General features: G+C 40.5%; 1 protein-coding gene across 1 annotated transcript in view; it reads left to right on the forward strand.

Annotated features, from left to right (window-relative positions):
• Nucleotides 1–1026: 1026 nt before the first annotated feature.
• LVRN (laeverin) overlaps nucleotides 1027–27168 on the forward strand; it is an 83364-nt gene continuing 57222 nt past the window's right edge. Inside the window, exons 1-2 of the mRNA XM_060091859.1 lie at nucleotides 1027–1721; nucleotides 26855–26997. Coding sequence (XP_059947842.1) covers nucleotides 1027–1721; nucleotides 26855–26997 — 838 coding nt within the window. The remainder of the gene's footprint in view (nucleotides 1722–26854; nucleotides 26998–27168) is intronic.

Below are 27168 nucleotides of genomic sequence, written 5' to 3' on the forward strand. Positions count from 1 at the left end.
GGCGGTTTCCTAGTGGAAAAGGCTGGCCACCGGACTGTATTATTCTCTATGCTTGAAACCAGTAGGTTTCGAAAGCAGGGCGTCCTCTTTCCCCGGGCAGGGGTGCGGAGAGCCAGACACTGCCCCGGGACTGGAAACCCCATCCCCGGCAGTTGCGGATCTAACAGACGGCTTCCCGCCGTGCCCCTTCCCAAGGTAAAGTGGCCCTCCACTCTCCTTCATCTAGAGACGCAGACGCCACGCTCTCCAGTTTTTTATCGTCCCGTCTTCCAGCTCCACTTCCCAAGCTCAGGAAAGGCTCCGGGACACCCCTGACCCTGTTGCCAGCCTCGCACTTATTGCCGGGGCCGCGTGAGGCCGGAGCTTATGCAGGAGGCGAATTTAGGGCCAAAAATTTGGCTCCGGAAGTTAGTTCAGACAGCGCGGCTGTCCCTAGCAGGTTCATTTCAAAGCATGTGCCCCAAAGTCCCGGTTCGTAAGCCCTCACCCCAGCCCCTAGCGCACGAATCCCTAGGTAGTGGCCGGCAAGTGTGCAGCCCGCAGTTCATCACTACAGTCAAGGAGTTGAGGGTGCTCTGTACCTGTCTCTTTTCCGACAACACCCGAAACCGCACCGGGTCACGCCCAACAAATCCCGTGAATCGAAATACCCCCCGGTCGGAGGTGCCCAAATTCGAGTTTGGTCCGACCGTCCCCTCCCTGCGCCTACTCTGGAAGCTCCTCTGCGAGGTCTTTCCCTTCAGACCCAAAGGGGCGCGCGCTCAGTTGCGCCAGGTCCGCCTCTTCCCCAGGCCCTGGCAGGGGCGGGAGTGGGTAGGCAGGGACCTGGATCTGATTAGCTGGGAGGGGAAGCCGAGGTCCCAACAGCTCTCTCCTGTCTCCCAGGCTCCTCGAGGAGGAGGGAGGGACGGTACAAGAGAGGAGGGGCGGGGGTCCCATCACTGAGCACCCAGGCCGGGGGTCTGAGCCGCCGCCGCCGCCGCCGCCGCCGGGCTCTCACCTCACCCCCAGCCCCGGGCTGCGGCCATGGGACCCCCTTCCAGCTCCGGCTTCTACGTGAGCCGCGTGGTAGCCCTGCTGCTGGCCGGGCTGGCTGCCGTGCTCCTGCTGGCGCTGGCCGTACTCGCCGCCCTGTACGGCCACTGCGCGCGCGTCCCGCCGTCGGAGCTTCGCGACCGCGGGGGCCCGCACGCCGCGCCCTCCCCGCCAGGCAGGCAGGAGCAGGCGCGGACCCCGAAGCCCGGTCCCACTCTGAAGACGGAGGTGGCGCCCACCCCGCGCAACTGGCGATCCCCGGGGCCCTGGGACCAGCTGCGCCTGCCGCCCTGGCTCGTGCCGCTGCACTATGAGCTGGAGCTGTGGCCCCGTCTGAGGCCAGAAGAGCTCTCGGCGCCGGCGTTGCGCTTCACTGGCCGCGTGAACATCACCGTGCGCTGCCTCGCGGTCACGGCGCGGCTGCTGCTTCACAGCCTCTTCCTGGACTGTGAAAGCGCCGAGGTGCGGGGACCACTGTCCCCGGACGCCGGAGACGCCACCGTGGGCCGCGTGCCGGTGGACGAGGTGTGGTTCGCGTTGGACATGCAGTACATGGTGCTAGAGCTCGGCGAAGCCCTGCAGCCCGGGAGCCGCTATGAGCTGCAGCTCAGCTTCTCCGGCCCGGTGTACCAGGACACCAGGGAGGGACTCTTCCTCAATCTCTACACGGACCAGGGTGAGCGCAGGTAAGGGCAGGCCGGCCCTGGCCTCCTCGGCCCCCGCCCCGCATTCCCCGCGCGCAGGCTGCGGGTTCAAGTGCTTAGGTGCGCGTCTCCTGCCCTTGGCAAAGAAACCCACCCCATCCTTCGCAACGTTTTCTTCTAGAGTCAGAGGGTGAGCGCCTCCTTCCTCCCTTTCCCTCTTCCTTTGGCCAGGTTTCAGCCCCATCCCTGCCCATCCAGTTCGTTTCTATCGTTGCCCCTTTTAAGATCGCTGCTACCCCAAAAGTTTATTGTCCTCTACAGAGAACCCCTTTGTCCTCTAACCCAGAATTTACTCAGGGCAACGAGCAAACCCCTCGCTACTCAAAGTTTGGTCAAAAACTTCGAGTTGCTGGTCTGCGGTCCCAACGTAACATCTGGGAGGTTGTTAGAAATGCAGATTCTTAAGCCCCGCCCTCGACCAAGGGGATCCGAATATGTGTTTACCGGAGCTCCTCGGGTGATTCACCCGCGTTAGGGTTGGATAAGCACGGGCTAGAGCACCGTTGCTGCTCTGCGGTTCCTCCCTCTGCGCTTTTCCTGCTCTGACTCTTTTGCCTGGGCGCTCCGTAACTGCTGCTTTTGCAACAAATAGACCCACGTCGCGGCTGTTCGTTTCCATAGTTTTTTTCTTTTTGCTGAGGTTCTCCAAAACTTCAGAATCCCCTTTCATTCCTGCCCTCCCCCCCCCCACTGCCCGGGCCCCGCGTGTCGTTTTGCGGGTGAGCAGCGGCATCCCCTCCCCTCCCCGCTCTTTGACCGGCTATGTGCCAGAGTTTCGGGATTCAAAAAAAAAAAAAAAAAAAAAGTAAAAGCGGTGACAAGGGACCTCCCCTCTGAGTCTGCAGGCTCACATAGTGTACATGTGTTCTCTTTACGCTCGTTTGCGATAGTGTCTCCCACACGGAATGTTTCCAGCCCAAGAATTGCCTCTTTCCACGCTCTGGGACCACATTACTGACCCCCGGCAAGCGCCAGGGAAATGGTCTTTTTTCAAACTGGTGAGCTCCTGCTTCGCTCATGCAGTGGTGGAGCCTTTGCGGTTTACACAACTGCATGTACTTTGCCCTTTATTATTAGAGAAAATGTTCTCAGATGTTCTCTGAGGGAAAGAAACCCACTAAATTACCCCTAAATCTTCTCCTGCACTATTTTCAAAACTTCAGGGGTTTAAAATAAGTTTAATAAACTGGCCTAAGTGAAAGCGTAATCTGTAACTTTTGTTTTTAAGGACAGTATGCTTGATTTTTCTCTCAAAAATGCATCAATACCTGAGAAACAGTTTTGAAAAGTTTCTCATGAGGATAATGTGTTATGGACTTATGGGCTCTGGAAACCTTTTGAAATAACTGTGTATTGTTAAGGTGCAGGATTTTTCAGAGGGGGAGAAAGGATGCTTTTTTGCACACCTACCTGACAGTGTTTTCTGCTGTCAGTTAGCAAATCTTCATCTCTTCACCATCTCTTCCTTCTTCCTGTCTTAATGGGGCTGTGGCCTGGACAAACTGCCCTAGCAAACACGGGAAAGGAAAGTCCCGTTCCATTTTTCTATTGTGCTGCCAACTCTAGTAGTAACTAGAAACCATATTTTGAGAGCTTTCAAATTCAAATAAGCAGAAAATTTAATAAAGTCCTACAGATGTTCATAGACCTAGGTGGAGCTCCAGAACTGTGGCATCTTGAGAGGAGCTGTCGCCTGGAAGTTGTTCTTCTGAGTCTCTGCTTCTGAAACCAGGAAGAAGAGAAACCTGCAGCTGAGATTGAAGCCAAGGTCACAAAGAACCTGAACAAAATGATGACTTGTGATGAGGCAGATTTTGGAAGCCCAAAATTGAGCTGTGTGACTTGAGTCTCTTCACCTCTCTGAGTTTGTTGCCTCATTCATGGAATAGACATAATAACTGTCAACCTTTAGAATGTTGTGAGAATTAAGTGGGAAAGGGGGCACCGTGACTGGCATATAATCTGTGCAGTGATGGCTACTGTCATTAGCTTGGGGTAAAATTATCCTGTTATCTAAACACAGAAGCTGCCACGTTCCTGGTAGATACAATTCTAAGAAGATTTCTATATGCAGAGAAATTGCCCACTGTTTTCACATTTTTCTTGGGGTGTCTGTAATTCCAGCTGCAGTGGTTGGAACATGTTTACTCCTGTTCTTTGATGGTCTCTAATCACAGTCCAGACAGGCTAATGTTTTTAAATAATTGTACTCAACTCTAACGAAAGAGAGAAAGAAGGTCAATCCAGAAAATACAAAGAGCATCACTATTTGACACTTCTAAGGTTTAGGTTACGATTTGCTAGCTTCAGAGGTTGCTGGGGATGCTTTCTACCTGTGCTCAGCCTTTCTCTACCTGACAGGTGACTTCACATTTCTGCCCTATAGGAGCCATCTACATGTCCAAGGATACCTTGGACATGTGCATCTTCCATGTGTGAAAAGTTGAGAGCAAGATCCAAACGTTAACGTCCCTTTAAGCAGTATTTCCCAAACTTCATTCGCTGGCATATGACTATTTTCAGATTTTGCCGTATTCAATATCTATGGCCATATTATTTGCTAAAAAAAGTTACTTGATTTAAACAAAAATGTTAAGTAGATGTACTGAAAAGCAACTCTATACCATTATTATAGATGGAAAACCATTTGAAATTTATAGAAAGGAATGGCACAGACTAATACAATGAAAACAAAGCATTGTTAATAAGTTCTAGCTATCATTATTGTCTGCTGAAGGCTTTGGATCTGAAGGCTGCTCTCTCTTTCTTAAAAAAGGGAAATTAGAATTAGATGTTCAAGATAAATAACACCAAAGCAATGCTTTCTCTTGACCTAATCAGAATGATTCATAAAACTGAAAGGACTGACTTTATCATGTGTGAGTCTAATCTATGTAATAGTCTGTCTGAGGACTACCAAAAATCCTTCTCCATCTATACTTTGGAAAATCCTGCATTAGAGTAGTGGTTCACACTTTAATGTGCATCAGAAACACCAAAGGAGCTTATTAAACATGTAGATTCCAGGGGCACACCCTCAGAAATTCCAGATAAGTACACCGATATTCATAGCAACACTATTCACAATAGCTACAAGGTGGAAGCAACCCAAATGTCCACTGATGGATGAAGGGAAGACACAAAATGTGGTCTATACATACAATGGAATATTATTCAGCCTTAAAAAGGAAGGAAATTCTGACATATGCTACTACACAGATGAATCTCGGGGACATTATATAAGGGACCTAAAGTAGTCAAATATATAGAGACATAAAGTAGAATTGTGGTTGCTAGGGGCTGGGGGAGTGAGGAGTTTTTTTGGCTGTATTGGGTCTTTATGTGTGCGGGCTTTAGTTGCGGCGAGCAGGGGCAACTCTTTGTTGCAGTGCGTGGGCTTCTCATTGTGCTGGCTTCTCTTGTTGTGGAACATGGGCTCTAGGCGCACAGGCTTCAGTAGTTGTGGCACATGGGCTCAGTAGTTGTGGCTTGCAGGCTCTAGAGTGCAGGCTCAGTAGTTGTGGCACACGGACTTAGTTGCTCCGTGGCATGTGGGATCCTCCCGTACCAGGGATCGAACCCATATCTCCCGCATTGGCAGGTGGATTCTCAACCACTGCGCCACCAGAGAAGTCCCAAGTGGGGAGTTTTTGTTTAATGAGTACAGAGTTTTAGTTTTGCAAGATAAAAAGAGTTCTGGAGACTGGTTGTACAACAATGTGAATGTACTTAACACCACTCAACGTTACTTAAAAATGGTTAAGATGATGAATTTTATGTTTTGTGTATTGGGTTGGTCAAAATTTTTGTTCAGGTTTTTCCATAAGATGTTACGGAAAAACCCAAAGGAACTCTTTGGCCAACCCAATATTTTCCACAATTAAAAAAATTTTTAAAGCTAAAACTTTCTAGAGCAGTGAGTTTTGAGTGGGGTTTGGAAACTTACATATTTTAACAATTGCTGCGATAAACATCTTTTCATGCTTATTTGCCATCTGTATATCACTTCAATGAAATGTCTCTTCATGTCTTTTGTCCATTTTCTAATTGAATTGTTTTTTTATTTTATATTTATTTATTTGGCTGCATTGGGTTTTCATTGCTGTGAGCAGGCTTTCTCTAGTTGCGGCGAGTGGGGGCTACTCTTCGTTGTGGTGCTCAGGCTTCTCATTGCGGTGGCTTCTCTTTGCAGAGCATGGGCTCTAGGTGTGCAGGCTTCAGTAGTTGTGGCTTGCGGGCTCTAGAGCGCAGGCTCAGTAGTTGTGGCGCACGGGCTTAGCTGCTCTGTGGTGTGTGGGATCTTCCCAGACCAGGGCTCAAACCTGTGTCCCCTGCATTGGCAGGCGGATTCTTAACCACTGTGCCACCAGGGAAGCCCACTGAATTGTTTTTTTACTGTTGAGTCCTGGGACTTTTTTAGTATAATCTACATCTGAGTCCATTGTGAAATATACACAAATATCATTCTGCCAGTCTGTAACTTGTCTTTTAATCTTCTTAATAAGGTTTTCAGAGAGCAAAAGTTTCAATATTAAAGAAGTCCAATTTATCGGTATTTTTTATAGAACATACCTTTGGTGTAGTGTCTAAGAATTCTTTTTTTAAAGACTTTGTTGGGGTTTTTTTTGGAGACGTTTTAGGTTTACAACAAAATTTAGGGGGAAGTAGAGAGATTCCTCATATATCCCCTGCCTCCACACATGCATAGCCTCCCCCATTATCAATATCACTCACTAGAATGGCACTTTTTTTTTTTTTAACTGAGGATGAATCTGTATCGGCACATCATAATCACCCCAAATTCATAGTTTACCTTAGGGTTTACTTTTGGTGGTGTACGTTCTGTCTGTTTGGACAAATATATACTGACTTATAGCCATCATTATAATACCATACAGAGTATTTTCACTGCTCTAAAAATCCTCTGCTATCTGCCTATTCATCTTCCCACCCACCCACTCTGCCCAGCAACCACTGATCTTTTTATTGTCTGCATAGTTTTGCCTTTTCCGTATGTCGTATAGTTGGAATCATACAGTATATCACCTTTTCAGTGTGGCTTCTTTCACTTAGCAATATGCATTTAAGGTTCCTCCATGTCTTTTCATGTTGCAATAGCTCATTTCTTTTTAGTGCTGAATAATATTCTATTGTCTGGATGTACCACAGTTTATTTATCTAGTCACCTACAGAAGGACATCTTGTCTGCTTCCAAGTTTTGGCAATTATGAAAAAAGCTGTTATAAACTCTGTGCACAGGTTTTTGTGTAGACATACATTTTCAACTACTTTAGGTAAATACCAAGAAACATAATTGCTGGATCATATGGTAAGCTTATGTTTAGTTTTGTAAGATACTGCCAGATTGTCTTCCAGAGTGGATATACCATTTTGTATTCCCACCGGGAATGAATGAGGGTTCCTTTTGCTCCATATTCTTGTCAGCATTTGATGTTGTCAGTGTTCTGGATTTTGGCCTATATTCTAATAAGTATCTCATTGTTTTAATTTTCATTTCCCTGATGACATACGATGTGAAGCATCCTTTCATATGCTTTTCTGTATAATTTCTTTGGTGAGGTATCTGTTGAGGTCTTTGGCCCATTTTTTAATTGAGTTGTTTGTTTTTTTTAAATTTATTTTATTCAAGTCTAGTTGATTTACAATGTTGTTAATTTCTGCTGTACAGCAAAGTGATTCAGTTAACATACATAGAATGGAGTTGTTTGTTTTCTATTTTTTAAAGATTTATTATTTATTTATTTAATTTATTTTTGGCTGCATCGGGTCTTAGTTACAGCATGCAGGCTCTTTGTTGTGGTGCGTGGGCTTCTCTCTAGTTGTGGCATGAGGGTTTTCTCTTCTCTAGTTGTGGCGCACAGGCTCCAGAGTGCATGGGCTCTGTAGTTGGTGGCACACAGGCTCTAGCTGAGGCACGCAAGCTCAGTAGTTGTGGCATGCAGGCTTAGTTGCCCCTCAGCATGTGAGATCTTAGTTCCCTGACCAGGGATCGAACCCACGTCCCCTGCATTGTCACGTGGATTCTTTACCACTGGACCACCAGGGAAGTCCATGTTTGTTTTCTTATTGTTGAACTTTAAGAGTTCTTTGTATATTTTGGATAACAGTCCTTTATCAGATGTGTCTTTTGCAAATATATTCCGCCAGTCTATGGCTTGTCCTCTTATTCTCTTTATATTGTCTTTGACAGAGCAGAATTTTTTAATTTTAGTGAAATCCAGCTTATCAATTATTTCTTTTATTGATCATGTCTTTGGTGTATTATCTTAAAATACATCACCATACCCAAGATCATTTAGGTTTTCTCCTATGTTATCTTCTAGGAGTTTTATAATTTTACATTTTACATTTAGATCTACGATCCATTATGAGTTAATTTTTATGAAGGGTGTAAGGTCTGGGTCTAGATTCAGTTTTTTTGCATGTGGGTGTCCAGTAAGAGATTTTCTTTGCTCCATGATATTGCCTTTGCTTCTTTGTCAAAGATTAGTTGACTATATTTTTATGGGTCTATTTCTTGGCTCTCTATTTTGTTCCCTTGATCTGTCTATTCTTTTTCCAATACCACACTGTCTTGATTATTTTAGCTTTATAGTAAGTCTTGAAGTTAGGTACTGTAAATCTTCCAGCTTTGTTCTTCTCCTTTGATACTGTGTTAGGTATTCTGTTTTTTTTTGCCTCTCACTATAAACCTTAGAATCAGTTTGTCCAAATCCATAAACTTAACTTGCTAGGATTTTAATTGGGATTGCACTGAATCAATGGATCAAGTTGGGAAGAAGTGATACGCTGATAATATTTAGTCTTCAGATCCATGAATATGGAATAACTCTCCATTTATTTAGTTCTTTTTAAAATTTCATTCATCAGAGTTTTCTATTTTTCCTTATCTAAACCTTGTACATATTTTGTTAGATTTATACCTAAGTATTTCATTTTTAGGGACACTAATGTAAATGGTATTATGTTTTAATTTCAAATCCATTTGTTCACTGTTGGTATATACAAAATAAATTGACTTTTGTATATTAACCTTGTATCCTGCAAATTTGCTATAATTGCTTATTAGTTCCAGGAGGTTTTTGTCAATTCTTTTGGATTTTGTAGAAAACACAGATGATCATCTTATCTGTGAATAAGAGTGTTTTAGTTCTTCCTTCCCAATGAATATATCTTTTATTTCCTTTTCTTGACTTACTGCATTTGGAAGGACTTCCAGTACAATGTTGAAAAGGAGTGGCAAGAGGGGACATCCTTGCCTTGTCCCTGATCTTAGTGGAAAGCTTCAAATTCTCACCATTTAGTATGATGTTAGCTGTAGATTTTCTTGTAGATGGCCTTTATTAAGATTAGGCAGTGCCCCTCTATTCTTACTTTACTGAGAATTTTAATTGTAAATGGGTGCTGGATCTTGGCAAATGCTTTCTTTGCATCTATTAATGGGTGATCATGTGATTTTTCTTATCTAGTCTGTTGATGTGATGGATAACATTAATTGATTTTTGAATGTTGAACTAGTCTTGCATACCTGGGATAAATTCCACTTGGTCGGGATATGTAATTCTTTTTATGCGTTGTTGGATTTGATTTGCTAATATTTTGTTGAGGATTTTTGCGTCTCTGTTCAGGAGAGCTATTGGCCTGTAGTTTTCTTTTCTTATAATGTTTTGTTCTGATTTTGGTGTTAGGGTAATGCTGGCCTCATAGAATGAGTTAGGAAGTATTCCCTTTGCTTCTATCCTGTGAAAGTGATTGTAGAGAATTGGTATTCCTTAAATGTTTGGTAGAATTTACCAGTGAACCCATCTGGGCCTGGTGATTTCTGTTTTGAAAGGTTATTAGTTATTGATTCAATTTCTTTAATAGATATAGGCTTTTTCAGATTGTTCCTTCTTGTGTGAGTTCTGGCAGATTGTATCTTACAAAGATTGGTCCTTTTCATTTAGAGTATCAAATTTGTGGGCATAAATTAGTTCATAGTATTCTTTATTACCTTTTGAATGTCAATGGTATCTGTAGTGATGTCCCCTCTTTCATTTCTGATATTGGTATTGATATAATGGATTAATATATACCATATCTGTTACTGTTTTCTATTTTTTTGCCCTTGCTCTTTTTCCCATTTTTGTCTTCTACTCTTTTTTTGCCTTTCTTTACTATGTTGAATTTTCCAGTCCATGAACACAGAATATCTGTTCATTTATTTAAATCTTTGATCTATTTCACCAGCATTTTATCATTTTTAACATACAAATCCTATACCTGTTTTATTAGATTTATGCCTAAGTATTTAATTTTATTTGAGCAATTGTAAATTGTATTGTATTTTTAATTTTGGTTTTTATGTATCTGTTTCTACTACAAAGAAATAGTGAGTTTTGTGTGCTTATCTTGTGTCCTAGGACTTGGTGATCTCACTTGCAAGATCTAGGAGTTTTTGTTTTGTTTTTATAGATTCCTTGGGATTTTCTATGTAGATCATCATGTTATCTGCATACAGAGACAGTTTTATTTCTACTATTCCAATCCATATGCCATTTCTTTTCTTACCTTACTTTGCTGGCTGAAATTTCCAGCACTATGTTGACTAAGAGTGGTAAGTGTGGACATTCTTTTTCCCTAATGTTAGGGAGAAAGTTTTTAGCCTTTCACTGTTCAGTATGATTTTAGGTGGAGGTTTTTTTGTGTATGTTCCTTATCAAGTTGAGGAAGTTGCCCTCTATTCACAGTATTTCTGAGTTGCTTTTTTTTTTGTTTTAATCACAAATGGGTGTTGGATCTTGTCAAACACTGACATTACCTGTTACTGGATAGAACATAATGGAAAATGGAGGATACAACAAAATTACCAAAAGAGTGCCTGAGGAAGATCTCAGAGCAAGACCCTTGTTCTTCCCTTTATGGTTAGCATGGTCCGCAACCAGTGTGGCTTCTAATTCATAGAGTAGAAATGGCTTAGGCCAATGGGCCCTGGATTGTGCATGTTTTCCTTGTGATCTATTTGAGGTCAAAGGGGATCTAGAATTTTGCACATGGGATAAGAACATTGACTAGGGAGCTAAAGAAGGGCCACCATGCCAGGGATCGAAGTAAATGTGTTGCAGTGAATGCTGTGGAGTGGTTGTGCAAGGTATGGTCCAGAGGGAGTTTCAGCCAGACTCAGAGGACTGGCCATGTGAGCAAGAGCCCAGATGAGTGCCATGTTATCAGTGGAAACTACTGAGCCTTGACTGTTGTGAAGGAATGGTTTACAAGTCATACCAATCAAGAGAATGCAGTCACATCAATATGGCAAATCCAAGAAGTCCTCTCCTGTCAAGAGGTCTCCTCCTTCTCTGCCCTTCCCCAGTCTGGCATCTGGGTGTAGGAGAAAGACTCTTAGTTCTCATGCCCTTAGGAAATAAAAGAGCCCTGAAAGGGAATTTGGATTTTAAATGACTATCCCCCCAAACAAGACTGTTTTAAAATCAGTAACGATGAGTAACCTGTAATTGGCAAGCTTGCGTCCTTTTCCTCTACCATCAGTGAGAATATGGGTTCCAGAGTATGAAGTTATAGGACAGATTGCTTTACACATCTGAGTTCTGGTAAGTAAATTTTGACAATTAATTCTTCTCATGTAAAATAAATGTTTCCTCCAACACTAATGACTAGAGCTTATAACATTCCAATTCATCCAAGCTTTCCAAACAATTATTACTAAGGACTCCATAAACCAGTGTAATCCAAAACTATATTTTGTACCAGTTGCTTCTGACCTTTGGAAACCATTGCAGAGAATACTTATGCTAAAGGCCAGTTTCTCAGCTCATCAAGGTCTGATTAGTCACCTGATAAAAGAGGTACTAGGAAAACTGAAATAAAAAACATCTTGTGTTCTTTCCTTTCCTGATAAGTACAAGTCACTCAGATGGCCCCAGACTGTACAGAATGGCTAATAGGTTGTCTTTGGCCATTTTAAAGATGTAAGGAGGCCTTTTCTGAAATATCTTCCTGAGGGTAAAATTGGTTACAGCAATACTGAGAATATTAGGGGACCATGTTCCACTAGTACATCTTGCAAGATGAACTTGGCCTTCCTTGAGACCCTTGTTCATAATCACTAACCCCAATTAATAAATACACACCTTTGGGGTCTCTTTCATTAGGGTGATATTATACCATTACTAGCTATGAGAATTTTTAAATATGCACCTCTTCATTTACTGTGTGCAAGATTTATGTACGGTATAAGATGGATGTGAGAAGTATGGGATCTAACTCCATGAAAAACAGCTTAAAAACATGACAGTAATATCACTGTTTGCAGATGACATGATACTATACATAGAGAATCCTAAAGATGCTACCAGAAAACTACTAGAGCTAATCAATAAATTTGATAAAGTAGCAGGATACAAAATTAACGCACAGAAATCTCTTGCATTCCTATACACTAACAACGAAAAATCTGAAAGAGAAATTAAGGAAACACTCCCATTTACCATTGCAACAAAAATAATAAAATACCTAGGAATAAACCTACCTAAGGAAACAAAAGACCTGTATGTAGAAAACTATAAGACACTGATGAAAGAAATTAAAGACAATACAAACAGATGGAGAGATATACCGTGTTCTTGGATTGGAAGAATCAACATTGTGAAAATGGCTATACTACTTAAAGCAATCTACAGATCCAAAACAATCCCTATCAAACTAGCAATGGGGGCCTCCCTGGTGGCGCAAGTGGTTGAGAGTCCGCCTGCCGATGCAGGGGATACGGGTTCGTGCCCCGGTCTGGGAGGATCCCATGTGCCGCGGAGCGGCTGGGCCCATGGGCCATGGCTGCTGAGCCTGCGCGTCCAGAGCCTGCGCGTCCGGAGCCTGTGCTCCGCAACGGGGGAGGCCACAACAGTGAGAGGCCCGCATACCGCAAAAAAAAAAAAAAAAAAAAAAAAAAAAAAAACTAGCAATGGCATTTTTCACAGAACTAGAGCAAAAAATTTCACAATTTGTATGGAAACACAACAGACCCCAAATAGCCAAAGCAATCTTGAGAAAGAAAAATGGAGCTGAAGGAATCAGACTCCCTGACTTCAGACTATACTACAAAGCTACAGTCATCAAGACAGTATGGTAGTGGCACAAAAACAGAAAGATAGATCAACAGAACAGGATACAAAGCCCAGAGATAAATCCACGTATATATGGTCACCTGATCTTTGATAAAGGAGGCAAGAATATACAATGGAGAAAAGACAGTCTCTTCAATAAGTGGTGCTGGAAAAACTGGACAGCTACATGTAAAAGAATGAAATTAGAAAACTTCCTAAAACCACACACAAAAATAAACTCAAAATAGATTAAACACCTAAATGTAAGGCCAGACACTATCAAACTCTTAGAGGAAAACATAGGCAGAACACTCTAAGACATAAATCACAGCAAGATCCTTTTTGACCCACCTCCTAGATAAGTGGAAATAAAAACAAAAATAAACAAATGGCACCTAATGAAACTTAAAAGTTTTTTTGCACAGCAAAGGAAACCACAAGCAAGATGAAAAGATGGCCCTCAGAATGTGAGAAAACATTTGTAAACAAAGTAACTGACAAAGGATTAATCTCCAAAATATACAAGCTGCTCATGCAGCTCAATATCAGAAAAATAAACAACCCAATCCAAAAATGGGCAGAAGATCTAAATAAACATTTCTCCAAAGAAGAGTTACAGATTGCCAACAAACACATGAAAGGATGCTCAACATCACTAATCATCAGAGAAATGTACATCAAAACTACAATGAGGGATCACCTCACACCAGTCAGAATGGCCATCATCAAAAAATCTACAAACAATAAATGCTGGAGAGGGTGTGGAGAAAAGGGAAACTTCTTGCACTGTTAGTGGGAATGTAAATTGATATAGCCACTATGGAGAACAGTATGGAGGTTCCTTAAAAAACTAAAAATAGAACTACCATATGACCCAGCAATCCCACTACATATCCCCTGAGAAAACCATAGTTCAAAAAGAGATATGTACCACAATGTTCATTGCAGCACTCTTTACAATAGCCAGGACATGGAAACAACCTAAGTGTCCATCGACAGATGAATGGATAAAGAATATGCGACACATATATACAATGGAATATTACTCAACCATAAAAAGAAACAAAATTGAGTTATTTGTAGTGAGGTGGATGGACCTAGAGTCTGTCATACAGAGTGAAATAAGTCAGAAAGAGAAAAACAAATACCGTATGCTAACATGTATATATGGAATCTTAAAAAAATAAATCGTTCTGATGAGCCTAGGGGCAGGACAGGAATAAAGACGCAGATGTAGAGAATGGACTTGAGGACATGGGGAGGGGGGGAAGGGTAAGCTGGGACGAAGTGAAAGAGTAGCATTAATATATATACACTATGAAATGTAAAACAGATAGCTAGTGGGAAGCATCAGCATAGCACAAGGTGATCAGCTCCATGCTTTGTGACCACCTAGAGGAGTGGGAGAGGGAGGGTGGGAGGGAGATGCAAGAGGGAGGGGATATGGGGATATATGTATACATATAGCTGATTCACTTTGTTATATAGCAGAAAGTAACTCACCATTGTAAATCAATTATACTCCAATAAAGTTGTTTAAAAAAATGACAGTACTAGAGCCACCTCTTCTTATTGGTGTAAGTCGATCAAGAGGGTTTAGACTGTGTTAAAAAAACAAAATTCAACTGAGTACATGTATTCAGTGATGCATAAGTCAGGCAGCATCCCATCTAGCAAATAGAAAGGTGCTCCCAGGAGCTGTACAAAATGAAAGACTTTTATAGGCAGAAGGGGGCAGGACAAGGAAGTCATACTAGCAAAGACTGATTGTTCAGGGCAAGGTCACCTTTCTTTAGGGGTGACTGTGATCTATCAGACATATAACCTCACTAGTGCTGACTAGGTAATTCCAGGTTGAGTGGGTTAAGATTCCATTCCTGGGAGAAGGGGAAACTGTAATTAAGTATCAAGTCTCGGTTTGGTGATGTGGGGCGTAGTACCAATGACTCCATTTTGGGCCTGTTGTCTTGTTTTTAACAAATGAGATCTTTTAAGTTCACTGTGAAGAAAATGTCTTCCCTTTGTTTGAAAAGTCTGAAGGTCAAATCTACATTAGAAATGGCAACACTTGCTTAACCTGCTCATAGCACTTTTGAGAGAATGTGCCCTACACAGGCCACACTCTATACCAGCGATCTTCTCTCCATATTCCTGTTCCAGCTTTCTTATGATTACTATTTACATGATGTATCTTTTTCTAAACTTTTACTTTTAGTCTATATGTGTCTTGATAATAAAAGTGGATTTCTTATTGAAACATAGTGTTAGGTCTTACAGTCTGACAATCTCTGCCCTTTAATTGGGGTGTTTAGACTACTTACATTTGATGTAGTTATTGAGTTGATTGGATTCAAATCTACCATCTTGCTATTTGCTCTCTATTGTCTAAACTGTTTTTTATTTTATTTTTCTCTTCTTTTGGATTGAGTAGTTTTTAATATTCCCTTTAATATTAACTTGGCTAATTAGCTATGTCTTTTTGTATGTGGTGATGTGAGAAGTAGAGCAGGAGGATTGCTCTAGGGTTTATAATATGTGTCCCAACTTATCACAGACTACATTCAAATGGAACTATACCCACTTTACATATAATATATAAATCTTAGAAGCACATGTTTCTGTTTTCCCCCTCCTATCCTTTGTGCTACAGCTGCTACACATCTTACTTTTACATAGGTTATTAACCCTACCATATACTGTTATTGTTTTTCCTTTAAACAATTAATTACTTTAAGATAAATTTTTACAAGAGAAAAAATTTTTATTTACTTATATATATACCATCTCCAGGGCTCTTTATTCCTTTGTGTACATCTAAGTTTCCATGTTATATTATTTTGCTTTCACCTGAAAGACTTTAACATTTCTTCAAGTTCAGGTCTACTGGTGATAAATTCTCTCAGTTTTTGTCTGTCTGAAAATTTTTATTTTTCCTTCATTTTTGAAAGATATTTTTGCTCAGGATAGAATTCTAGATTGGTGTCTTTTTTTATAATTTCAGCAGTTTAAGGATGTTATTTCATTGACTTATGGCTTGAATAATTTCTGAAGAGAAGTCTAGGGATTTTAATTTTTGTTCCTCTGTATGAGATTTGCTCTTCTGTGATAATCATATGATTTTTCTTTTTTAATTTCTTACTATGGCAAATTATACTGATTGACTTCTAATATTAAACTAAGTTTGCATTGCCATGATAAATCCCACTTGGTCTTGATGTATTATCCTTTTATATTTTGTTGCATTCAATTCACTAAAATTTTGTTTATAATTTTTGCATCTATGTTCATGAGACATATAGACTTGTGGCTTTTTGTTTTGGTTTGCTTTTTATCTTGAAATGTCTTTGTCTGGTTTTGGTATCAGTAACACTGGCTTCAAATAATAAATTTGGAGGTATTCCTGCTTTAATTTTCTGGAAATATTTATGTATTTTCCTTAATGCTTAAGGAAGCCTTAAATGCTTGGTTGAGTTTCACCAATGAAGCCTTAAATGCTTGGTTGAGTTTCTTCCTTAAATGCTTGGTTGAGTTTCACCAATGAAACCACCTGAGCTTGGAGCTTCTTTGTGAGATGGTTTTTAACTACAAAATAAGCTTCCTTAATAGATATAGGACTATTCAGGTTATCTATTTCTTTATGAGTGAGCTTTGGTAGTTTAAGTCTTTCAAGGAATTTGTCCATTTAATCAAAGTTGCCAAATTTATAAGTATAAAGTTGTTCAAAATATTCTTTTCTTCTTATTATTTTAATATCTGTAGAATCTGTAGTGATGTCACCTCTTTCTTTCCTGATATTGGTTATTTGTGTCTTCTCTCTTTGGGGAGCTGGAGCCCTGGTTCTGTTACCACCCCTGTTACTACTAGTTGTCTAACCAGTTGCATAAACTCCCAGGGCTTCAGCTTTTCCATCTGTAAATTAAGAGAGTGGAGCTCTGTAAAGTCTCTTCCACTTCTGATAGTCAATAAGTTTGATCTGTCTGTCTAGAGATTTATCTACTTTATCAATCTTCTTGTAGAACCAGTTTTTTATTTCATACATTTCCTCTATTGTGTTTCTGTTTTTTATTTCAATACTTCATGCATTAATCTTTATTATTTCCTTTCTTTTTGCTTTGGGCTTCCTTTCCTTTTCTTATTCTGTTTTCTTAAGGTGGGTGCAAGGTCATTGATTTAAGATCTTTTTTCTCCTCCAATATAGACATTTAATGCTATAAAATTTCCACTAACTACTGCTTTAGTGACATGCCACAGATGATGTTATGTTGCTTTTTCATTTTCATTCAGTTGAAAATACTTTCTAATTTCCCTTTTGATTTCTTCTTTGACTCATGGGTTACTTAGAACTGTTCTATTTTGTTTCCAAATATTTGTGCATTTTCTCATTTTTTTAATTGAACCCCTGATATTTTAAATTTTATGTTGCTGAGTGCTGCATTTTGTTATATTGCTTTAACGAATGATGGCCTTTTTTTGAATAGGCACATAAATTACTTGATGATCCTTTTGATCCTCATTTGATCTCTTGAGGCTTGTGTTTAATCACTTTGAGAGTGGATCTAAAGTCACCTTTACTCTAGGGCTAGTTTAGTTCACTACGCAGGCATTACCCTTCTGGTCTCTGTTGAAAAATCCAAATATTCTGGAGATGTCTATACTCTGATTTGTGGGAGCTTGAACAACTCCTAGCACTATGTGAGCTCTGGGAATTGTTCAGCTTTCCCTTCCCTGGTAGCTATTCTTTCCCTGACAGATTTTCTTTGCTTGACCTTCTGAAGTGCAGATTACTATTTGACCAAAGACTCCAGGGGGATTCTATGCAGATTTCTGGATGTCTTTCTCTGCATACCTACTCCTCCCTTATAGTCTACCCTGCAATTCTAGCTATCTAGGTCTCCCTGAGCATCCATCTCTGCCTTCTCAACTTAGTGAGACAATTGAACTCTGTTTCAGTTCTCTTTCCCTGTGCTGCAGTTTAGAAATCACTTCCAGATAGAAAGACAAGGTGATTGTAGAGTTCAACTTCTTGTTTCTCTTCTCTTGGGAATCACAGTCCTGTGCGTCCTGTTATCCAATGTCTGAAAACAGTTGTTTCATATATTTCATCAGGTTTTTTAGTTGTTTTCAGCAGAAGGCTAATTCTAGCCTTTGCTGCTTCCTTATGCTGGAAATAGAAGTCTTATCATCTCTTGGTAATGCTATTAATTATGAAGTTAATCCTCAGTCATCTTCATGATACCTTACTTTAATTTTAGTATTTGTGACATTATACACTTCAAGCAGGCAGAGCATGGAAAAGACCCTGGGCTTGGGAGCTGGAGCCCTGGTTCTGGTACCATCCCTACCACTTACTAGTTATCAAATCAGTTGCATAAATTTCCTGGGTGTCAGCTTCCCTATCTGTAAACTAAGATGGTGGAACTCTCCAAGGTCTCTTTGAATTTTGAAATTCTGTGAAAGAGAGAATGTATGAGAGAGCAGACAACAGAAGCAAGAAGAACTACAGTCCTTCAGCCTGTGGAATGAAAACCACATTCACAGAAAGATAGACAAAATGAAAAGGCAGAGGGCTGTGTACCAGATGAAGAAACAAGATAAGACCCCAGAAAATCAATTAAATGAAGTGGAGATAGGCAACCTTCCAGAAAAAGAATTCAGAGTAATGATAGTGAAGATGATCCAGGACCTTGGAAAAAGAATAGAGGCAAAGATCGAGAAGATGCAAGAAATGTTTAACAAAGACCTAGAAGAATTAAAGAACAAACACCTAGAAGAATTAAAGAACAAACAAACAGAGATGAACATTACAATAACTGAAATGAAAAATACACTAGAAGGAATCAATAGCAGAATAACTGAGGCAGAAGAACAGATAAGTGACCTGGAAGACAGAATGGTGGAATTCACTGCCATGGAACAGAATAAAGAAAAAAGAATGAAAAGAAATGAAGACAGCCTAAGAGACCACTGGGACAATATTAAACATAACAACATTCACATTATAGGGGTCCCAGAAGGAGAAGAGAGAAAAGACACAAGAAAATATTTGAAGAAATTATAGTCGAAAACTTCTCTAACATGGGAAAGGAAACAGCCACCCAAGTCGAGGAAAGGCAGAGAGTCCCAGGCAAGATAAACCCAAGGAGAAACACACTGAGACACATAGTAATCAAATTGACAAAAATTAAAGACGAAGAAAAATTATTAAAAGCAACAGGGAAAAATAACAACAAATAACATACAAGGGAACTCCCATAGGGTTAACAGCTGATTCCTCAGCAAAAACTTTACAAGCCAGATGGGACTGGCATGATACATTTAAGGATGTATGTCCACTCATAAGGATGTCCACTCTAGCCACTCTTATTCTACATAGTTATGGAAGTACTAGCCACAGCAATCAGAGAAGAAAAAGAAATAAAAGGAATCCAAATTGGAAAAGAAGAAGTAAAACTGGCACTGTTTGCTGATGACATGATACTATATAGAGAGAATCCTAAAGATGCCACCAGAAAACTACTAGAGCTTATCAATGAATTTGGTAAAGTTTCAGGATACAGAATTAATGCACAGAAATCTCTTGCATTCCTATACACGAACAGTGAAGGATACGAAAGAGAAATTAAGCAAACAATCCCATTCACCATTGCAACAAAAAGAGTAAAATACCTAGGAATAAACCTACCTAAGGAGGTAAAAGACCTGTACTCAGAAAACTATAAGACACTGATGAAAGAAATCAAAGATGATACAAACAGATGGAGAGATATACCATGTTCTTGAATTGGAAGAATCAATATTGTGAAAATGACTATACTACCCAAAGCAATCTACAGATTCAATGCAATCCCTATCAAATTACCAATGACATTTTTTTACAGAATTAGAACAAAAAGTCTTAAATTTTGGGCTTCCCTGGTGGCGCAGTGGTTGGGAGTCCACCTGCTGACGCAGGGGACGTGGGTTCGTGCCCCGGTCTGGGAAGATCCCACATGCCGCGGAGCGGCTGGGCTTGTGAGCGATGGCTGCTGAGCCTGTGCGTCCGGAGCCTGTGCTCCGAAACGGGAGAGGCCACAACAGTGAAAGGCCCGCGTACCGCAAAAAAAAAAAAAAAAAAAAAAAAAGTCTTAAATTTTGTATGGAGACACAAAAGGCCCCGTATAGCAAAAGAAATCTTCAGGGGAAGAAAACGGAGCTGGAGAAATCACACTCCCTGACTTCAGACTATACTACAAAGCTACAGTCATCAAGACAATATGGTACTGGCACCGAAACAGAAATATAAATCAATGGAATAGGATAGAAAGCCCAGAGATAAACCCATGCATCTATGGTCAACTAATCTATGACAAAGGAGGCAAGGATATACAATAGAGAAAAGACAGTCTCTTCAATAAGTGGTGCTGGGAAAACTGGACAGCCACATGTAAAAGAATGAAATTAGAACACTTCCTAACACCACACACAAAAATAAACTCAACATGGATTAAAGACCTAAATATAAACCTGGACACTATAAAACTCTTAGAGTAAAACAGGCAGAACACTCTTTGACATAAATCACAGCAAGATCTTTTCTGACCCACCTCCTAGAGTGATGGAAATAAAAACGAAAATAAACAAATGGGACCTAATGAAACTTAAAAGCTTTTGCACAGCAAAGGAAACCATAAACAAGATGAAAAGATAACTCTCAGAATGGGAGAGAATATTTGCAAATGAAGCAACTGACAAAGGATTAGTCTCCAAAATGTACAAGCACCTCATGCAGCTCAATATCAAAAAAACAAACAACCCAACCCAAAAATGGACAGAAGACCTAAATAGACATTTCTTCAAAGAAGACATACAGATGGCCAAGAGGCACATGAAAAGCTGCTCAACATCACTAATTATTAGAAAAATGCAAATCAAAACTACAATGAGGTATCACCTCACACCAGTTAGAATGGGCATCATCAGAATATTTACAAACAACAAATGCTGGAGAGGGTATGGAGAAAAGGGAACCCTCTTTCACTGTTGGTGGGAATGTAAGCTGATACAGCCACTATGGAGAACAGTATGGACATTCCTTAAAAAACTAAAAATAGAATTACCATATGATCGAGCAATCCCACTACTAGGCATATACCCAGAGAAAACCATAATTCAAAAAGACACATGCACCCCAATGTTCATTGCAGCACAATTTACAATAGCCAGGTCATGGAAGCAACCTAAATGCCCATCGACAGATGAATGGATAAAGCAGTTGTGGTACATATATACAATGGAATATTACTCAGCCATAAAAAGGAGCAAAATTGGGTCATTTGCAGAGACGTGGATGGACCTAGAGACTGTCATACAGAGTGAAGTAAGTCAGAAAGAGAAAAACAAATATCGTATATTAACGCGTATATGTGGAATCTAGAAAAATGATGCAGATGAACCAGTTTGCAAGGCAGAAATAGAGACACAGATGTAGAGAACAAATGTATGGACACCAAGGGGGGAAAGTGGGGGGGGGATGAATTGGGAGAGTGGGATTGACATATATACACTCACATGTATAAAACAGATAAGTAATTAGAACCTGCTGTGTAAAAACATAATTAAATTAAAATAAAATAAAAATCAACTGAAATTTAAGGAAAAAAAGAGAGGGCGAATGTATGAATCCTATTCTTGTTCAGTATCCTTTAGGAATACTTGCATTTCTGATCACTCCATTTCCTTTTTAAAAGATAAGAAAAAATATGGTAGTATTTAGAGAAATGAAAATAGAAAAATCAAGAGGTGGGAGTGGCTTGTTAGTGTCAAATGCCTGAAGAAAATTAAGATCTTTATTTGGGACAAATTAAGGTGAAAACAGCATGATCAAGGTCAATCATTTTGTGCAGGTGACCAAGGAATGAACAGTGAATTGAAAAAGACTCCCTTCCAATTGCTGTTTATGCAGGAAATCTGGCATAGTCCTCAGGGTATGACACACAAGAGAGAAATTTGAGTAATATTAGGAAAGAATTTAGAAGTCTCAAAACAAGGTCAGTGAACTCAAGTGCCAAGCACATGATATTGCTGGTGTCACAGAGAAAAGAGGTCAGTTCATTACCTTATAGAGCCGTTGAACCCACACATTTTATGTGGCTGAGCAGTTTTCTCTAGGAGATGGTTTGCTCATCAGAGGTTTAGATCCTGTATCTTTTGAAAACAAGTATAACTAGCATATTGAAATACCACACCTCATAATTCAGTAAAAATGCAATCATTTTTCTCCCACTGTCCTTTTACAATTTAGTCTCTGGGATAATAGCTCTTGCTCCTGCATGAATACTCTAGCAACCCATAATTTCCTGCTAATTCTTAGGTAATAGATGATCTATGGTCACTAAGTTACAAACATTATCCAGATGCAAAAAACTTAGGAAATCCAGTCCTGGGTGATACTCAAAACTTTGAACTTAAGTTGCTGTTAAATCTCCCTTTTTCTCTCTCCAACCTCACTTCTCCAAGCTTGGGCTGACTTCAGGATAGAAGCCTGCAGTGACATAGAGGGTAGTGGTCCTTCCATCTCTCAACCTCCTATTTCTAGTCCTCCCCTTCCATCTTGAGCTGTTATTTAAACCCTACCAGGTCCAGTGGGACTAGTGGAGACAGGGAGAGGCAACACACAGAGCAGTTCTTATTTGAACCAGTACTCTCATCGCTTGGTCTCACTTTGGTCTAGCAGATGCCTTTTTCCCTTGAGATGTCATTTTCCTGGACTCCTCAGAGCTTTCTCACTGTTTCTCTTTCTCCTACAATTCTCTTGTCCCTGAAGGATGCTTCTCTTATTTCTCTGTTCTGATTGTCACTTGTGACTCCTTCCTCGGCCCCTAGACACACAGTAGTGCATCTCCAAGCTCCTCCGGGTGGCTCTATTGGACAGAATCTAAGATTCTGTCTCAGGGCCCATGGCTTTTCCAAGGAACACTCATACATCTCTTGCCTGGGACTGATGTGGGTCCCAAGGCAGCAGCACTCTCCTGGTTCTGGCTCCAAAACAGTCAGTATAGATTCCCACCTGATAGGAGTTTGACTCCAGCCAGTGTCAATTTCAGCTTTCTCAGGAGTGAATTGGGTACCAGCCTCTAAGTCTCTCAGCCTTAGGAAACACTTCCACTGCTCTCTGAGGGATTTTCTCCCCCTGTCTCAGGTTTAGAGGGTTGCACCTCCTCCCAACTCCCTGAGTGCAGGAGGACATGGCAACATAATGTCCCTCCCCAGCAAGGAATCTTTCCTCTGATCTCTTTTATCTATGTTCTCTGACCCTTCTTCTATGTCCTCGATGTAGCTGAGAAACCCAAGAGTGGCTTGAAGGTTCTTGAGGCCATTTACTTTCAAAATCTTCATAACATGGTTTGGCACCTTTGTTTGGAATTTTACGTCTATTATGTTTTGTCGTCTGGTGGAAATTTCAGTTTTAAGATCGTATTACTCAAGTAATAAACAAACATGATTCACGGGCCAATCCAGTGGTGTAACATCTGTCTTTACTAAACATTTTGATATCTGAGTGTTGTTACTGTGTTAAAAAAAATCAGGGGAGACAACTCTCCAAAGAGTCTTATTTAATCCTTGACCAGCTATGTTATTTAGCACTTCTTAACTAGAGCTGTAGGCGTATGGAGTTCATAAAATAATTTGGAATGAAATACTGTACTGAATGAATATTTTTTATGTGGTAGTAGATGGATCCCCAAGGGCATCACGTGTCTTGCCTGCTAAGACCTTTTCCAGCACAAGAAAGTGGTGAGCCCACCATTCTCTGGCTGTGCAAGAGGGCAGGAAAGTGGCTTTGCAATAGTGAACCACTAGGAGACAAATTCTCCCAAATTAACTCCCTCACCAGCTGACCACTCTAAACCCAGACTTCATAGGCATCATAATAACATGTTTCTGTGAGGTTTGAAGGGAGGAAGGATATCCTTACAGGGTTGCTTGAGTCCAAAGCAGAGAGAGAAGGGAAATAAATATCAGCCTTTGGTCCAGATATGGCATAACCAGATTGTGTGTGCTGCCGGCTGGCCCTGACCTTTGGAGTTAAGATTGAGAGCCAGAAAGGCTGTGTGTTGTAGGGATTTTTCCCTTTTTGTTTGCTTGTATAACACCAGGGAGGGAAATAGTTGAGTAAAATCCAAGCATTTCTTTTATTTCACTTCTCTGGAGACCTTAATCATGGAATTGGAAGGACTTGCTTGATGCTTCATTTGTTAAAGCAGTGACTCCCTAGGCTGGTGTCTCCTCGCCTTTTTAAACCTGCACCTTTGGTGAGCATGAAAGTTTCCCACCTCCTTGAAGAGGCTGATTTTCTCCCTCCTCCCCACCTTGCCACCTCCTTGAGATTCACATGCTTTGGTGAGTTATGGCAGCAGAGATGTCATCAAGCTATACTTTCTATAGTTTCCATTACAAAAACAATAGGCATGTGTTGGCTTTCCAAATATATAAGCATGTATTATATAATTGAATGCACTTTTTCACTTTACATTGCACTTTTCATGCTAACAGATCACCATTTGTACAAAGTGTCCCTGCGATTTCAGAAGGCTCACAGATCTGCTGAAGGCCAGGTATGAAAACACCCAAGGGGACTATTTCTCTTCATCCTAGATGACTCAGTCATGGCCACCTCAAGGGCTCTTTCCTCCATCCTGTTGGAGTCTTTATCTCTGTTGGAATCAGTTTTAGAGCTCTAAGTGGACTTAGAGATCATCTAGTCCCATCCTGCATTTTATAGAAACGGATGTCCAAAGAGTTTAAGCAACTTTCCCAAAGTTACACCACTATGCTTACACTGCAGGTCCTGAGCAGCTACTCAGGTTGCTGAATTCCCTGCTCATCTTTCTTTTTACTGTATTGTCAATTGCTTGAATCTTCTGTACTTTATCCCATCCCTTTAAAAGTTACCAACCAATACTACAAAACAAACAAATGCCAATGTGGCAAACTCTGCAAAATACTTCATGTTCTTCTGTATATACTAACATCAAGCTTCCTTTACTTTATAGTGCCTCCACGGCTGAGAAAATACTTATTTGCCATGAACCCATATTTTAGCCAAGTATTTTAAATGATACAGAAGAAAAAATACATAACCCCTAATTTCTCATAATTTAAAATTAATTGGGGAGACATATGTGGTTCATATTCAGCTTGTGGCCACCTGTGATCTCTGGAAACTTTTTTTTTTGTTACAATGTTGTGTTTAATTTCTGCTGTACAGCAAAGTGATGGAACCTTTTTAAATGCATTTGTAATTTCCAACCCTCCACCCTTACTCTGTAACTTATTCTTCCTTGAATTCTTCTGTAGTTCATCTATATCAAGAATAATCTGTGAGATTGGAAGGAATATAGGCGAATTCACAGGTCATTTATTGCTAAATGTAGTTACTAATAGTATAAAAGCTCATCCAGCGATGAAACATAGCTAGTGTCATTTTTTTCTTGATGGGGAAACAGGCTCAGCAAGACTACGTGACTAGTTCAGGGTTGCTCAGCTAGCGGTAGATGGAGCAGAGTCTTGCAGCCAAAGTGGCTGCTTGTCAGAGCCCATAAGCCCCCTTTCTGCCAAGAAAGCAAGAGTAGAATAAAGTGGGCAAAAGCAAATAAAGCAAAATAGGCTTGTCACAGTGAGGTTATGAGCACATCAAACTAGCTGACTGTGAAAAGCTTTTGAACATGCCTCCTGTTCTGTGTGCTCTTCCTAAAGCTGTGTGAAGTTTTATGTGAGCAGGGCCCTTATCGTGGTGGAGAAGGGATTTACAGAGGTGAATAATGGATAGACAGTGATAGATATCTCAAGATATCTGTGTTGAATTCTCCTTTCATTTATCTAAGGACTGGGCCTGAGCTGGGGTAAATGCATGAGAGACATTAAGTCTCAGCACCTTCGGAGAAAAAAAGGAATTTATCATACACAATTGTCATCTAAAAGCAGTTCCCAGGGCTTCCCTGGTGGCGCAGTGGTTGGGAGTCCGCCTGCCGATGCAGGGGACACGGGTTCGTGCCCCGGTCTGGGAGGATCCCACATGCCGCGGAGCAGTTGGGCCCGTGAGCCATGGCCGTTGAGCCTGTGCATCCGGAGCCTGTGCTCCGCAACGGGAGAGGCCACAACAGTGAGAGGCCCACATACCACAAAAAAAATAAATAAATAAAAGCAGTTCCCAGGTCACAGAGTCTTGGAAAATGGGATAATGAGACTGCAGATTTCTTTGGAGGAGAAAGTTGTTTGATAGGACCCATGCTCTTGTCAGAATCATGCAGTGTTTACAGAGGATGAACCTGGAAACCTTCTTGTTTGCTCAGGGTACTCTTGTCCCTAAGCTTTTCCCTATAAATCACCAGTGCATTGTGGGCTCGTGTCACCTTTTGTATTTTTCCTTGGAGATGGAGGAAGGAGCAGTAGGGATTCGATAAATCCATCCATATGTAAATGAAAATTGTTTTGTTCAGTTGGGATGTGTCCATATTGTTTAGCCCCAAGGATATGCAAAATAAAACTTTTTAAAGTTTTCAACCAGGAAAAAGAGGAACATGTGAGAAAAAGATAAAAAACGTACATTCTTCTTTTGACTTGCACTTTGATGGGGGATGAAAGCAATAGCCCATCCCCAAAGAAGTAATCCTAGTTTAAAAAAATCCTTGGTTCTCAAAAGCCTGGCATTGCATGTTCGTTATATTTGTTTCTATTTTGTTTGTAAATGGTTTTAAAGGCATATGATATAATGAAGTAAATGTTATTTTGCAGTTGAAAATTAAAGAGTTCTTTTGTATTTTAGGTCTTACAGGAATTCTCAGGGACAGTGAGAACTGGAGTGTGTATGTATTATGGGGAGGGCAGTGAGGAAGATGAGGGGAAAACATTACAGCTCCTTCCTGAAGATAATTATAAGCCATAATCCCTCAATATATATATATTTTTGCTTCCTCTGGTTTGAAATAAAAATAGATTTTTCCCCAAAATGTATTTCAGGGCCCTCTTAGCATCTCAGATGGAACCAACCTTTGCCAGGAATGTTTTCCCTTGTTTTGATGAGCCAGCTCTGAAGGCAACTTTTAATATTACAGTTATCCATCATCCAAGTTACGTGGCCCTTTCCAACATGCCAAAGCTAGGTAAGTAATGTTTCCTATCGTTGTATATGTATACAGGTACATATATATATATGTGTATATATATAAACATAATATATAATTATATATACACATATACATATGTATATATAATGTTATATATTATATAATTATATAGTATGTTTAATTACCTATTTATATATTTGTATTTAT

This window comes from Mesoplodon densirostris, chromosome 3 (genome assembly GCF_025265405.1).
Source record: "Mesoplodon densirostris isolate mMesDen1 chromosome 3, mMesDen1 primary haplotype, whole genome shotgun sequence".
NCBI lineage: Eukaryota > Metazoa > Chordata > Mammalia > Artiodactyla > Ziphiidae > Mesoplodon > Mesoplodon densirostris.